This window comes from Mauremys reevesii, linkage group 23, assembly GCF_016161935.1.
Source record: "Mauremys reevesii isolate NIE-2019 linkage group 23, ASM1616193v1, whole genome shotgun sequence".
NCBI classification, from domain to species: domain Eukaryota; kingdom Metazoa; phylum Chordata; order Testudines; family Geoemydidae; genus Mauremys; species Mauremys reevesii.
The window spans coordinates 18,030,091-18,045,544 of record NC_052645.1 but is presented as its reverse complement, the minus strand read 5'-3'; the positions used below and the strand labels follow the sequence as shown (position 1 = coordinate 18,045,544).

General features: G+C 60.9%; 1 protein-coding gene across 6 annotated transcripts in view; it reads right to left on the bottom strand.

Annotated features, from left to right (window-relative positions):
* COL16A1 (collagen type XVI alpha 1 chain) overlaps positions 1-15,454 on the bottom strand; it is a 148,130-nt gene that overhangs the window by 56,208 nt on the left and 76,468 nt on the right. For all 6 annotated transcript variants that reach the window (XM_039511464.1, XM_039511465.1, XM_039511467.1 and 3 more), the window contains exons 3-8: positions 14,212-14,286; positions 13,963-14,080; positions 3,729-3,852; positions 2,772-3,047; positions 1,475-1,555; positions 40-165 (exon numbers count right to left, since the gene is read on the bottom strand). In XM_039511464.1, the coding sequence (XP_039367398.1) occupies positions 40-165; positions 1,475-1,555; positions 2,772-3,047; positions 3,729-3,852; positions 13,963-14,080; positions 14,212-14,286 (800 nt within the window). The remainder of the gene's footprint in view (positions 1-39; positions 166-1,474; positions 1,556-2,771; positions 3,048-3,728; positions 3,853-13,962; positions 14,081-14,211; positions 14,287-15,454) is intronic.

The window sequence follows — 15,454 nt, the reverse complement described above, 5'->3', positions numbered from 1 at the left end:
CAGGACGTGCCCCCCTCGGCGATGCCCCTGGTCTCTCACCTGAGTCTCCTCCAGGCAGAAGCAGCGGGTGTACACCTTGCCCCCCGTCTGCGGGTTGATCTCAATCAGGTTGCTGGTCTGTGTGCCCTCTGCCTGCCGCCGGGTTTTGGAGGCTTCGGAAAGGCACTAATCGAAGGAAAGTGGGGGCTGGTTACACCCCGGGGCCTGCGCAGACACCACCCCTCTGAGGCGGGGAGCTAAAGACAGTCACAGGCACAACCCCAGCTCCCGGCCAGCGCCAGACAAATTGCTCGGTGCATTTCTGGCAGCGCCGCCGATTCAGGCCACCTGCCGGCTCTGCCCCCCTCCAGATCTTGGTGCCACTGGCCGATCAAACCCACGGTCCACCTAGTCTGACAGCCGATGTCCGGCCAATGGATGCCCTCTCCTGTGCTGCATCTTTTGTGGCAATTCCCCCCATAGGCACCTGGGGGGTTTCCCGGGCCCGGCCGGCTATGGCCCTTTCCCCGCAGCACAGGGGTTTGCAACCCTGCTGGGTTTCACCCTCGCTGGGTCACTGAGGAGGCGACGTCTGATCCTCGACACAAACCAGGCTGTTTGCTGCATTTGTGAATGTCACTAGCTCAGAGGCCAGCAGAGCCCCTCAATCTGCTCCCAGAGGCTCTGCTCACCCCACCCTGCACAGCCCCAGGGGGCCCAGCCAACCAGGCCCTAGGTAGGCAGCTCTGGAGAACACGGCCTGGTTGCTGGGGCGGGGGAGAGGGATATTAGCAAGGGGCCTGCCCCGCTGTGTGTGGACAGGGTCAGGCGGCAGAGGAAATCCCCAAGATCCTGTCTATGCATCCTGGGCACGTCCCCCCAACAGCCACCCCCCTTATGGCCAGGAGGCGAGCGAGGTGGCTCAGTCCCTGCTCCATGGATCAGCTGGGTGGAGCTGGCTGGTGGGCACCTGAGGAGCCGGCCTCCCTGAGCAGCTTCTAGGGTAGAAGGATGGGCTCGGGACCCTGGGCAAGTCACGGACTTTCTCTGTGCCTCCGTTCCCACCTGTACAATGGGCAGAATCCCCTGACCCACAGGGTGATGTGAGGATGCAATCCAGACACACGGCAACGGGGGCCGGCGATGTACCCAGATGGACAGCGCATGGGCTCCGCGAGCCCCGAGGGCGTGAACAGAGACCCGCCAGCTCCAGGAGCTGCTGGATGGGAGGGGCGTTAACCCCCCCGCACCACTGCGGAGATGGACAGCGCATGGGCTCCGCGAGCCCCGAGGGCGTGAACAGAGACCCGCCAGCTCCAGGAGCTGCTGGATGGGAGGGGCGTTAACCCCCCCGCACCACTGCGGAGATGGACAGCGCATGGGCTCCGCGAGCCCCGAGGGCGTGAACAGAGACCCGCCAGCTCCAGGAGCTGCTGGATGGGAGGGGTGTTAACCCCCCCCACACACCACTGCGGAGAGCACATGCATAACTCACCCCGCCGGCCGAGATCTCGCAGCAGCCTTCCTGCATCACCATCTCTGGGTCGCAGTAGATGTGGGCCTGTTGGATGTCAAACTGCAGTGGGGGGAGGCAGACACAGTCAGAACACAAAGGGGCACCAGGCCCCCAGGGGTTTGGGAAAGAATCCCAGTGAACCCAGCCCCTGGGCCTATACAGCGGTCAGAGGAGTGGGGGTAGGACAGGCTCTGGAGTCCCTCTTCTCAGCCAGGACGGCCCAGCCCCCAGGGGCTCCTGCCACCAGCGAGGGAGGAGTCTGAGTTTTCCCTGAGCGCTGGCTCAGGGAGGAGCAAGGAAGGGGCAGAGGTGGCCTCGCCTGCCCGTGCGCGCACACGCATGTGCACACAGACACACACATGTGCACACAGAGGCTTTCCTCTCCCTCTGCCGCTCCACCCCTCCCTTGCCAGGCTGACCCACCCTTAGTACTGTCCTCCCTGAGCCAGTTCTCAGAGATCCCACCTGCCTCGCCTCGTCCAGCCCCTCCTAGAGCCTCGCTTGTCCTACCAGCCCTTCAAGGCAGGACCATTTATCCAGTGGTGAGCTGGAGCAGGTTCCCACAGGTTCCCAAGAACCGGTTGCTAAAATTAGACCTCCGTGGAGAACCGATTGTTAAGGGGCCAGGAGGTGGGCAAAGAACTCCGGTCCGTGGGCCGGACCATCCTGTTGCTCCCAGGATTCCCAGCTGGGGAGGCTCCCGCCCCCCCCCCCCCCCCCCCCAGCTGCAGCGCGCCCAGCCGCCCGGCAGCTGGGCAGCTCAGCTGCTCAGCTTGTTGCCAGAGTTGCTTTGAGTAACCAGCAAGGTAGAGTGAGAGAGGGGCTCTAGGGGCAAGGGGGGGGGGGGGCAGCAGGGGGCCCTGCAGGCCCCAGCCACACAAGTGTCTGCCCTGCCCCTGCCCCCCCCCCCCTCCCCCCCCTCCCCTTTTTATAGGGAACCACCGTTTATAATTTAAAATTTTGGCAGCTCATCACTGCATTTATCACACACACTCCCACCCCTGGGCAGCCTGTCCCATTCGGTCCTCGAGGCTACTCCTCAACTGACCAGGAGAGGTCGCTGCTGAGCAACGCCAGGTGGCAGCTGCACCCACCTGCCAGGCGCCGGTGACCCCGAATTCCCCCCCGGGCCACGCAGGGCCTGGCCCGTCAGCCGCTGGGCCAGCTCTCAGCACCTCCCTCCCTCCCCTTGCTGACGGAGGCAAGGGGCGCCCCCGCTGCGAACGGGCCCCGGCCCGCGAGCGCCCCATGGCCGGCGGTGCCCGGGGCGGCTCACCGGGACAGGCGCGCCGTGCACGGCGTCCAGGCCGATGAAGGTGTTGCCCTCGCTCGCCAGGCCCCGCCGGGGCTCCAGGGGCTTGGAGGAGATGGAGCTGCAGTCCACGTGGACGGAGACCCGCCGGCTCTGCAGGCTCAGGGCCACCTTGTGCCACTTCTGGTCAAAGAGGGAGGAAACCCCCTTCCCGGCGAAGATGCTGCTCACAAACTCCTTCTCCTGGGCCCGGGCCTGGAACTCCAAGCTCCTCTCTTGGCCGTTGACCCCCAGCGAGAGCTAGGCACAAAGAGACGCTCTGGCTTAGGAGGCTTTCAGCGGCGAGCGAGGGAGGAGACTGGATTGAGCTAACGCCAGTCGCTGTGGCCTCCAGGCAGAGGGGGGCTCCTTGCCCGTTGGGTTTGGAGAGACCCGTCCTGGCAATGAGGGGTCTGGGCAGCCCCCACAGCCACTGCTATCAGCTCGGCTAACCCCACCCCGCCTGGGGCAATGGGGGCAGGGCCACGCCTCCTCCTTGGGGGCACATCTTCTGGCACCAGCAGGGTGTCGGAAACCTCCAAAGGTGCATCGGAGGCCGACAGCAGCAGCAGGAGGCTGGCAGAGGGGGCGTGCGCCCCACCCCCGGCAATGCTAGAGCATGGGCAGGCGTGGGTGCAATTGGCTTCATCTGCCAGCGGCGAAGCACCAGAGACAGCAGGGTGGACAGATTGACCCGAGCCTCTTGGATCTGTAGCCTCCAGGACTAAAGTGGCCTGGTGGGACCCCAGCAATGACTTCCAGCAACATGTGTTAGCAGCTCCTAGGGGACACCCTGGCTGGGGCAGTTCCTGTACCACACGGTGCTTTACTGCTCTGTGTGTCGGGCTGCTCCAGGGAGCTCCTGTTCCTGGGGCGCAGCAGCCGTGGTGGGGAAAAACATGGCAGCAGGAAAGGGAAAGGGGAGAAGGGAAGCAGAGGTACCTGGGGGTAGCCCTGCCGGTCGGTGACCTGGAAAAGGTACCAGTTTTCCTTGCAGCTCTGTTTCTTCAGGAGCAAAGTGAACACCAGGGTGAACTCATCAGGCAAGCCGTGGGGGAACACCTGTCTGGGGGGCGGGGGAGAGGGAGAGGAGAGAGAAAGTGACATAAGAGGAGGTAGAGACGCAGCCCTGTGTGTGTGTGTGTGTGTGTGTGTGCGTGCGCGCGTGTGTGTGTGTCACAGATTGCACGGGTCTGAGTGTGAGGCCCTGACACAGGTATCCATGTGTGTGTGAATGCATGTGGCTCTGTGCAAATGAGACAGACACAGACACGTTGTTTCCCCCTGTGATGGTCCCCGGGGGTGCCCAGGGTTGTGGGGAATCTCACTAGCCCCTGCTCTTGGCATGAGTGTGCCGTGTTGGTACCTGCCGGGGGCAGCTCCCGGATAAGCCTGGCCACAGACAGCACAGGAACTCCCCTCCCAGCCCCCGCGGGCGCTGCTGTCCCTCGGCAGCAGACGGACAGACACCCCCGAACCCTCCGGGGCGCCCAGTCCCAGATCCATTGGACACGCCAAAGGAACAGTGCACCCCAGCTGACTGGTTGTGCCCATCCCCTTCCAGTGACCTGCCTTAATTCACAGACCTCGAGAACATAACTGTGATACACAACTCCGCGAGCATCTCGCACTGGGAACCCTGGCCCATGCGACGCAGGCTTTCAGCCAGACCTCACACGGCAAACGGATCTGTAGGTCCCAGACCCGGGAGCCCTGTAACCTTCTTTCCCCCCTGCACCCTCTGCCAGTGGGCAGAGAGGTCCTTGGCTTGTGCCCCCCATGCAAGGAATAGGCCTCAGTTGGAGCAGACACAGACAGAGGCAGAGCAGGTGGCAGTGCCAGCTCCATCCCCATCTCTCCTTGTCAAGTCACAGCCGAGCAAAGCTGGCCCGGGACTTGGGAGAAAGGCCCCTGTGCCTCCTCCATCCCACGACAGCTCCCTGCACTCCTGGGGCCAGGGAAGCAATGCCCAACCCTATCCCTCCCAAACCCAGCTCCGCGCAGGGCACACAGCCCCTGCAGGGCGGCGGGGTGTGTGCGGAGGTGGGGGAACCTCAGCTCTCCCTGAGAAGGCAGCCTGGTGGCTGCTGTTTCCGTCTGTGTCGGGGGCCGAGCAAACACAAGAGTTCAGATCAAAACAGGAAGCGCCCGCGTGCTGGGGGAGCGGGAGCTGTTTGTCTCTCCAGCAGGGAAATGTCAGGGCTCTGTGCTGCACTGAAGGTGCCAGCACTTGTGAAACAGGAGATCAGTGAGAGGCAGCCAGCCTGCCTCACATCGTGTGGAAGGGTCTGTCTGTCCTCAAAGCCTGGGCCAGCGTTGGCTAATGCATGCCAAAACCACACGATTCCCAGTGCACCGAAACAGCCCCCCTCCCAGACACACAAACACCCCCAACACGTGCGGGGTGCGTCCCACACTCATCTCCAAACATCTCCCAGCACGCACACACACTCCTCCCAGACAGGCAGCCAAATACCTGACACCACCCCCCGACACCCCAACACTCACCCAAATAGATACACAAACACCCCCAACACATGCATCCAACCCCCCCCCAAACATCTCCCAACACACACACACTCCTAGACACTGAAACACCCACACCACCACCAACCCCTCAACCCAGTAGCACAACCCCCACCCCCACCCCACACACACCCTCAGGGCCTCAAGCCGAATTCTAATGCAATGCCCAAAGCTGAGGAAGCCCTTCGTACCCAGGCCAGCCCCACTCTTTCCCATGGATTCCTTCCCTGGCTAAAAGGCCAGGCACTTCCCATTTTCCACTCCCCTTGACCCAGCTCCAACCAAAATAACAGAAAAATGGCCCAGAAGTTCCTTCTCTTTCCTAAGCAAAGAAAAACTAAAGCGAAGAGAGCAGAGGCTCAAAATCCGAAACCTCTTCCTCTTTCACTGCAGCAGCTGCCAACATCTGTCAGAGTCAGAGCAGACAGCGCGTGTACGTGTGGAGGTTCCACCGGGCGGATTAACTCCAGCGCTGGTCAGTTCCAGCTGCCGAATTGTTCCCACTGTCACAAGAACATTGCCCGGCAGTGAGTCACGTATTTACAGAGGATATCGCCCAGGTTATTCTGTTTCCATGCTGTGCGGATCCTGCCAGTAGCTCTCTCCAAGATGTGGATGGGACGGTCCCTGTTATCTATCCCGGGGGGAAGACCTAGGGATAAGGTCCCATCCTACTGGGCGCTGCACATACAGTCCCTGCCTCAATAGGCCAGGCCGACAAAGGAAGGATTCTCAACTCCACTTGACAGATCGGGAGCTGAGCCCAGGGTCACAGAGGGAGTCAGTGGCAGTGCTGAGACTCGGCCCCAGATCTCCCGAATCCCAGTCCAGCACCTTCGCGACGGTGTCCTCTCTCAGAGCTCCCGGAGCAGAGCAGCTGGGAAAGGCAGATGGCTGTCACCCACGTTTATAAAAGCGCCCATCGCCATTGCCTCTGGTCTCTCTTTGTGTCACTTCGGTCAGGAGAACAACATCCGAGCAGAGCGAGCCCCCCAGAGCCCAGAAAGCACTCCCCGGTGGTGCCAGTTTGGGGTGGGCACTGGGGAGGCCAGAGGGGTGAGAAACAGCACCCTAAATGCAGCCAAAGTCGGCTCATGCTGGGGAGGAGCCAGCCCCATTCAGCCCGCCTAGGGGGCATGTTATTGACAGGTACAAGGCTCGGCTGCCCACCTCAAATGCTGCCTGATGAGAATAACTCCCCTTCCATCATCCAGTCCACTGCAGGAGCTGGGTGAAGGGCAGCAAGACGAACCACAGATCCCTGCCCCGCTCCTGTGGGAGGGGAGAGAGCAGCGGGCGCTGGCTGCTGTTAATGGGGCCGGTGAGTGAAACCAGCCCGCTGAGAACAGAGGGCATGACACACAGCACCTGGCAAGGGGTGGGAGGGTGTTAGCCCCAGAGTCCTGGCCAGTCCCTTCTGCCTTCTGAAGTTCCCCTGCAGTTTCACTTTAGGTCACAGAATTCTTCACTGGCTGTCCTAAGCTGCTGCCACGTTCCACCCCAGAGGGGGCTGCATTTCGACGGTGGGTGACACGATTCCTATCTGCATATTACGGAGGATGCAGCAGATACCCAGGGGGTTGTGGAGAGGAACCTGGGCAGGAGCTAACCCTGTTCAGATGGTTCCCTTGCCTATCCCTGTTCAGCTGGGTACAAAAGCCTGAGGTGAAGGGAGATGTTTCCTACCCAAGGAGTGAGACACGCTAACAATTCTGGCATGGTGCAATCGCTCCTTAGGCATCAACTAACCAGCCTGCTCCCGTCCTCGCCACAGAGACAAGCTCCAGGTTACCTGCCTGTCCTGGCCGGTTCCTCATCTGCTTTCCCACTGCATACCTGATGCATGACTCAGCCCTGCAAGCGAGCACCTACAGGAGGGGCTGGCGATGGTGCATGCACCCCGAGATACAGACAAACCCAACGCTCCCCACCCCAAACAGCCACTGAGGGCCCGGGCCCACCCCCCAGCTGCAATCGCTTTAGCAACCAGCTACAGGCGTGAATGGAAAAAGAGAGAGGAGGGGAAACCAAGGGGACTGAAAGCAGCCAGGGAAAGAGGAAACGGCAGTAATGCTTTGTGAGCCAGCCACCCTCCAGCAGCTCAGGCAGAGGGCGTGGGCTCAACACCTCTGTCTTCCACACAACACGGACCTCTGGGCCATGGCTGCCTAGCATGTAGCACCACTGATCCACTGGTAGGAAACCCGCAGCCAAAACAGGAAGGTCACCTACCCCGCCCCCCTCAGGGTTCAGCTTCATTAACAGAGAGAAACATCCACTCCAGCCTTCTCCCCAGGCTGGGCTGCCTCTAGTGCTCCTCCCTCAGGACAGCTCAGCCCACCCCCTAGGTCCTTTCTCTCCAGAAAACCTCTCCCACCTGCATTACATCCAAGCAAAGTAACAACCTACTTAACCCTTTCGCAGCAGGACTGACACCTATTAACAGGCTGGAGAGTTCCAGGCAAACCCCACCAGCCTAAAGAGTGACTTAGTCAAGGTCCCATCCAGCCCCAGAAGGCTCTGGAGAGAGACTAGGCAGCTGGGACATTTTGACAATTTCAGACTTGGGTGGGGGTGGGAGAGGTCACATTTTTTTCAAAAGGGAAAGTTCATCCAAACCGCCTCTGTCCTGCTAGCTGTTTCAGGCGCAACAAATCGGCATTTTCCAAGGGAAAAAAGCCTGTCAGATATTCCTGACCAGCAACCCTGGATCTGACGCGATGGGGACCATGGAGGAGCCCAGGTAGACCCAGGGGTGGGGGACGTGATGAAACAGACAGAGGATCTGATTTTAGATTCATAAATTCCAAGGGACCATTGTGATCCCCCAGTCAGACCTCCTGTACAGCCCAGGTCAGAGAACGTCCCCCACCAAATCCCTAGAGCAGAGCTTTCAGAACACCCAGTCCTGACACAAACATCGCCAGGGGTAGAGAATCCACCATGGCCTCGGTCAGCTGTTCCAATGGTTCCGTACTCTCACCTTATTGCCAGGCTGAATTTGTCTAGCTTCAGCGTCCGGCCGTTAGATCAGGTTAGATTATTAGCTAGAGCCTATTATCAAATATCTGTGCCCCATGTCAGGACTGTAACCTGGTCACCCCTGAACCTCCCCTCTGTGAAGCTAAACAGACAGAGTTCCCTGAGTCTACCCCTAGAGGCAGGTTTTGCTCATCGCCATGTGGATCCCACCGTACACAGCCACTCTCCGTGCTGGGGCCCACTCCCCGGCCCTGGGGAAGGCACTTTTTCCAAGGCAGGAGGGAACTCAGCTGCAGCAGGAGACTGAGCAGTTCGCCCGAGGGCCAGTTAAAAGCAATTACAACTCGACCGACCCGCTGCAGCCTGGCAGAATCCAATCCCTCCTTGCAGGACAGAGCATTGCTTCTCCGCTCGGCTGTGGCCCGAGGAGCCCAGGATTTCGGGGGAGCCATTCCGTGTGTTGTGACCGTTTGGGATTGAGGGGGGGCAGGGATCCGTGTGGTTTGTATGACAATAGCAGTGCTAGGCGCTGCTCATACGCATAGTAAGAGACAGTCCCAGCTCTGAAGAGCTCACAAGACAGACCAGGCAGAAGTGGGACCTCACTTTACAGAAGGGAGGCACAGAGAGGTTAAGTGACCGGCCCACGGTCACACAGGCAGAACAGAACCCGCTCTCCCGAGCCCCAGTCCAGTGCCTCAGCAAGCACAAGCCCAGGAGTTCTGGGCTCAGCTTGGAGAAGCAGCCACAGGTCTGGACCCTGCTGCTCTCTGAATCCCCCGAGGCCAGGCTGGGACCTCCTGGGAGCAGAACTTTCCACTCGGAGACATTTCCCCAGCTCTCTCATTCCAGCACCTCCACCTCTGGCTGCAAGCCAGGCAAACAAACACAACAGGCCTGATGTCCCGGCCCCTGAATGGGGCCAAGGGTGGAAAATTCAAGGGCAGGAAACTCTTTTTACCTGACCCAGTTTGCTCGTCCCCAGCAGGAAGTCCCCCCTACCCCCACTGAATGCTGAGCTCCAGCGCACTCGAGAGCGAGCGATGCCGACCTTGCCAACAGGATCTAGGCAGCTCTCGGCTGCCTCTCCGCTGTGCCAACTCTCTCCCCAGCTTCTGCTTGGGAGTGGGATTAACGCTGTGGATGGGCAGAGTCTCCGCCAGGGCTGAGGCTGTGAGGAAGCCCTGCTGGGACCCCAAAGCTCTCCCCCGGGCAGGAGCAGGTGGTTACTGGTGGCTCTCCAGGACCCTCCGCTATTCCCCACTGGTTTTTCTTGTGGAGTTCTTTATAGAGCCAGGATGGAGGGGTGCGAGAGAAATCAGCAGACAGGGCTTTGGAGCTGTGCTCCAGCTCCGGAGCAAGCTCCAGGCAAAAACCTGCAGCTCCGCAGCTCCGCGCTCCAGGCTCTGCTCCAGCGCCCTGGCAGCAAAGGCTGGAAGCAACTAAGTAACTCAGCCAAGGTCACACAGGGAGTCAGTGGCAAAGCCAGGAATTCAGCCCAGGTCTCCTGAGTCCCCAGCAGGGGCCCTAATGACTGGGCCAGGTACCCTCTAACCTGGGGCTGCCCTGCACTGGGAGCTGGAGTTTGCTAGAGCTGGGTCAGGGACAGGGTGAGCCAGCTGGATGTGGGAGCCGTTTATACCACGTGCCCTTTGGGGCACAGGGCCTAGCACCCAGCTTCCCACTCCGCCCGTGGGGACACCGATGCTGCAGCCCTGATCCTTACGCTCACACTGGGTCCTTCCCCGGCGCCGTGGGGGAGCGGCGAGCGCCTGGGAAAGAAGCCCGGGTTACATGGGATGACGGGAGAGGGCCCAGCGGGGCAGCATCCGAGCGGCCAGCCCCTGCTGAAAGGAACGGCCTGGCTAGTCACTGCTAAGCATTTCAATCCGCCCGTCTAGACCCATCCCACTGCTTGCCAAGACGGGGATAGAAAACACACGCGCGGAGCGGCTATTGCATAAGGCCCTGGCCAGCGTCCTGACTGAATTGCTTCACCACATGATTTACTTTCGAGGATTAGGACGGTCCTCGCCGCACTCAGCCTGCAGCTGGGACACCTGCGCGCCCCCTGCCCGGGGAGCCTCCAACCCCCCTACCTGTGCTGGGTGAACAGCCAGACCTGCTCTGCCACCCCAGCACGGTGCGCACAACGGGTGCAGCTCCCACACTGGAGAGGGGCCCTCCAGCCCAATCCTAAACCTCCCCCCAGCCCCCAGAGGGTGCTGGGCCTGGCTCTGTGATCAGAACCTCGCCCCGGCCCTCTGCCGACACTGCTTTCCATAGCTTTAACACGCCGCAGGAGGGCACCTGCTGCCAGGGTGGCTCCTTAGAAGGGGCCTGGGGGAGATCAAAGGCAGGATCCTCGTGGAGAGGTGACACAGTTTCCCCTCTGTGGGTTCGGATCAGGGCTCCTGCCCTGGGGCTGCGGGTGGCAGGCAGGGGAAGGAGCTGCGGGAGCCATGCTGCAGGCAGGCTCCGTGTCTGACCATCGGGGAGGGCAGCCGGAGATGGCGACGGGAAGGAAAGAGGGGAGTCGATTTGGGTGCCGGACTGACTGCAGCCCAAGCTCTGTAAGAGGACGCACGGCCACGCCACAGGCCGGATGCTGAGGTGCTGGGGTAGGAGGGTCTCCTCACTGGCTCTGCAGGGCTCCCCATGCAGCAGCTGGAGGCCCCAAGGATGAGATTTCCCCTCCCCTCACAAACACGCCCTTCCCAGGCGCTGCAGCAGCCACATAAATCAGGTCTGAAATCACCAGACACAGAGGCTCAACGCCAGGCAGGGTCCCTTCCCTGCCCCGTGTGACCTAAAGGATCCCAGGGGTTTGCCTGGTGCTATTGGCGAGAATTTCCTCTCCTCACCTGTGCTATGAACCCAGCTGCTACCCTCCACCCCAGAGGCAGCTGCGAGATCTGTAATCTGCGAGGTGCCAGGTGATGCTCTGGGCAGAAGGTGCATGGCTCCAGGCATGGGAGCTGTGATTATTGCCGAATAAGCAGCTCCCTGCTCCACAGGGGGGTGGCTGATTTGTGAGGGGGGCCAGCCAAGGTCCCGGCCCAGCGTCATTTGCCAAGCAGGTGCTGAAAGCAGAGCGCAGCGAGGAGCGTGACCCTTCGCACCTGCCCGGAGGAGCTGCTGCTGAGAGAAGTGATTTGTGGGGTCTAATGAGTCTGACCTTGCCCCTTTAAGCAAAGCGAGTGGAGAAGCAAGTCCAACCGCTGCGTCTTGCCAGCCTCGGAGACCCAGACGTCGCTTTCTCCTCTCTAATGCTTGGGGCTCAGAGCGAGAGGGGCAGTGAGCTGGGAAACCCTGGCTAAAAAACTACCGCCGTCTTCTAGAGCCACAGAGCCTCACTCGTGCCGGAGCAACCCCCTGTGCAAAGAACAACGAGGGTGCTGTGGGTCGGGAGGCCACAGCGAAGGCTGCGTCAGAGTTCTCACAAAGCGACAGTGCCCTCCAGTAATGGAGCCGTCCCCCTGGATAACACTCTGGGCCCCCAGCAATACCGCAGTGCTCTGCATTAACGGTTCAGCTACGGTGGAGAGACACCCCGTGACCCCGAAACACAGACAGCCGCATTCCAGAGTGAGGATTCAAGACAGCAGAGGAATGCAGCACCGTACAGTCAGGCTCTAAAATACCGCAGCGGCAGCCGGGCGACTGCCCATGGTTTGAACCACGACTGCAGGACAGGGCTGCAGCAGGTGCTACGGTGTTGGCCTGCTAGAGTTGTTTTTCCAGCAAGGCTGGGGCAAAGGAGACCAGAAACACAGGCGGCTGGCAGCTGCCCCACCAAATCCACCTCCAGGCAAAGCTACCCACCGCAGCCACGGGGAGAGAGGAGTGAAGTCAGGCGACTTCCCCAGGCTCTGCCCCTGTCCCTGCTCAATCCATCCCGCAGGGACCTCGAGCATCACGCCCCGTTGAATCAGAGCTTCTCTCCCTGCAAAAGACGGAGCGGCCCAGCTGTCCCGGAGAGGCGCAGAATACCCTTCTGCTCCCGAGAGGGATAGTCAGCACCGCAGCCCTGGGATTCCCAGGCCTGCCTGCCTGCCTGCCAGATCAATTGCCTCTGGTGAAAGACCTGCTTCATCCCTCCCCTGGGGAGGAGAAGTGGAAACACAAGAAGCAGCATCTGGCCCAGAGTCTGAACTCCTATTTCATGGATGTGAAGTGTCCAGGTTGCTATAAAATCACCACTGTATTCAGCCATGCTCAGACTGCAGTTCTGTGTGTTGGCTGCTCCACTGTGCGGTGCCAGCCCACTGGAGGGAAGGCGAAGGATGCTCCTGCCACGGAGCCCCCGGGCGATGCTCTGGAACTGCTCCCCACCAAGCCAGTCAGGACTTTGGGGAGCCTCCTCTCCCTCGGAGCAGACTGTCTCCAGGGCAAGAAGCTCCCACGGCTTCACCTCCTGGGTCTCTCCTTGGAGCATTCAGCATCCTCTGCCCCTCCGTGTGCTTCCCACAGCGAGTCCGCCCAGGCGGGGTCCTGGGGAAGCCAGAGGGTCCTGCACCCCCACATCACAGTCAGATGTGACTCTCAGCCAGCCAGTAACACAGAAGGTTTATTTAGATGACAGGAACACAGTCCAAAACAGGCCTTGCCGGTACAGACAACAGAACCCCCTTTAGTTAGGTCCATCCGGGGCCCCCAGGGAGGCCACAGCCCCGTTGGGAAGCCCAAGCCCCGTCAGGGTGCCCCTCTCCATTTCCCAGCCAGCTCCAAACTGCAAAACTCCCCCCAGCCTCTCACTCAGCCTCCCCCCGGCTCCTCCCCCAGCCTTTGTGTCCTTTGTTCAGTGTCCGGGCAGAGGTGTCACCTGGCCTCCAACCCCCCTCCTGGGTTCTCAGGTTACATGCTCAGGTCTCCTCCCTTCCCCAGTGCAGGCCGTCCCAGCACAACTCCCCTGCAACCTCCCCAGGCCAACACTCCCCACTCAGCATTCACAGAACACGGCAAGAACATCCCCACTTCGTCACAGCTCCGAAAGCAGCACTACCGTGTGTCTGAGATGGGTGGGACGACCTGCGCCGCTGGCTGCACAGACAAATACAGACGGCTCGAGAGCATGGGATTCAGCCACAGAGCAACATTAAATGTCAAGCTGTGACCAGAAAGCTTCCAGCGAGTCTCTAGCATGTGAGGGGAGAACGTGACTTTCCTACTGCCCCCGTAGTCTCACCTATCTGACTGTCAATACACTTTGGATAAAATGGAAAAAACCAAAACCAAAAGAACTTGGTTGCGAGAGGAGGCGAGTCACGACACACCAGCACGCAGGAGGAAGAGCAGGGCACCGGGCCGGAGAATCCGCAGTGCCGCCCCAGCAGCTCCAGTCCAAACGGGACGGCTCCCCTGGCCCCCGGTGACAGCACACGGCCCATAGAAGCCCTCCCTGGCCCGGGAGCAGGCTCAGAAGCACAAGGCGGGAGGTTCTGCCTGGTCTCTTCAGGGCAGGGCTGTTTTGCACTGTGTGTCTGTACAGCGCCTAGCACCAAGAGCCCACATTCTCAGCGGGGTCCAGCCACTTCCCGCAATCAGTGGCTTCAAGTCTGGGGGTCTGGGAGCCGAGAGCAGCCCCCTTTTTGAAAGGAACTCCCCTGTGCCTCTCAGTTAACCCTTCACCACCCAGCTGTAACGGGCGGGCCAGCTGGGTACTTACTGCGTGGGTTGGACCAGGCGCGTGCTGCCCAGCCGGAGGATCAGCGGCCCTTTGGGATTGCGGATTTTCTTTACAGACGAGGTCTTCAGAAGAGCAAACCGCTTGATAAGATTAAAACCTGCAGGAGAGAGGGGGGAGGGGAACCTGGGTGAGACCCAGGCCGCAAAGCTCCTGGCTTGCTGCAGGATGGATGGACCTGCCAAGCCAGCCCGACCAAGCCTTTTGGCACTTGGCACTTGGCACACTCACCCGTTATATTTGCATGCTTGTCGCTGGCCTGGTCTAGCTTCAGCCCCTCCTGCTGCAAACGTGGACATCGCTCGCCTGGAAGAGAGACCCCCTGTCAGCGACAACAGGCACGCAGTGCTCAGGCTGCCAGGGGGAGTGGGAACCCAGGGGTCGGGCGTGGCAACGGGGCTTCCCCCACACCGGCAGTGTGCTCGCACGCGGACCCCACTCCGCAGGCACCTGAGTGCTAGCGCCCCCAAGGTGGGGGTCCCAGGAATGACTAATAAAAACAACCCCCCGGCTTCTCACTGAGGTGCGTGAAGGTGGCTTGGTCTGGGCATCGAGGTGACAGGTTCTCAGGGGCGGCTCCAGGCCCCAGCACACCAGGCACGTGCTTCGGGCGGCAAGGCACGGGGGGCGCTCTGCCGGTCGCCGCGAGGGCGGCAGGCAGGCTGCCTTCGGTGGCTTGTCTGCAGAGGGTCTGCTGGTCCCGCGGCTTCGGCGGCGCCTGCGGGAGGTCTGCCGAAGCCGCGGGACCAGCAGACCCTTCGCAGGCCAGCCGCCGTGCTTGGGGCGGCAAAATGCCTAGAGCCGCCCCTGCAGGTTCTGAAGCCCCATCCGCTGCTAGGTTGTCAGATCAGATTTGTACCAAGGGACCCGATATTGTCCCTGCCTGGCAGCCTGGGTAAAACCAGCCTGGAGGGTCCCCGAGCAGCTCAGAGCGCAGAGGTTCCCGCAGCCCAGCTGGCCGCTGTGTTGTCAATAGCAGCGGAGACATTAAGAATTGAGCAACCCACGGGCCACTAATGCAGCCCCTGTTCTAGCAGGGGCTCCTTCTGCTATTGGAACGATCCCACGCCAAAGGGCCTCGGTCGGTTTCACATGCTCAGCCTGCCGGGCCGGAGCAGATTTAATACAAAAAACATCCAGCGAAGGGCAGATCCCAGCTCCCCTGGAAATCCCTTTGTCCCAGGGTCCCCCCGGCCCCGTTCCTGCTCTCAGAATCCATGCTCTATCCCACCCCACCACGCACGGACCAGGCCCACTCGGGTGGCCGAAGGAAGCCACGAGCAGCGGGGCTGCAAGGGGCAGAACGCACCCTTCTGGTGCCACCGGTCACTCGTGTGGGGACAGCCGCTGACCAGCAGGGCTTGTGGTGTCCCCAGCCTGGAGCTGCTGGCTAAGGGCAGCCGGAGTCACAAGCCTTTGCAAAGGGGTTTTCCCTGCTCCTGGAAATCACGCCCTGGGGCGCTAAATCTCTCAC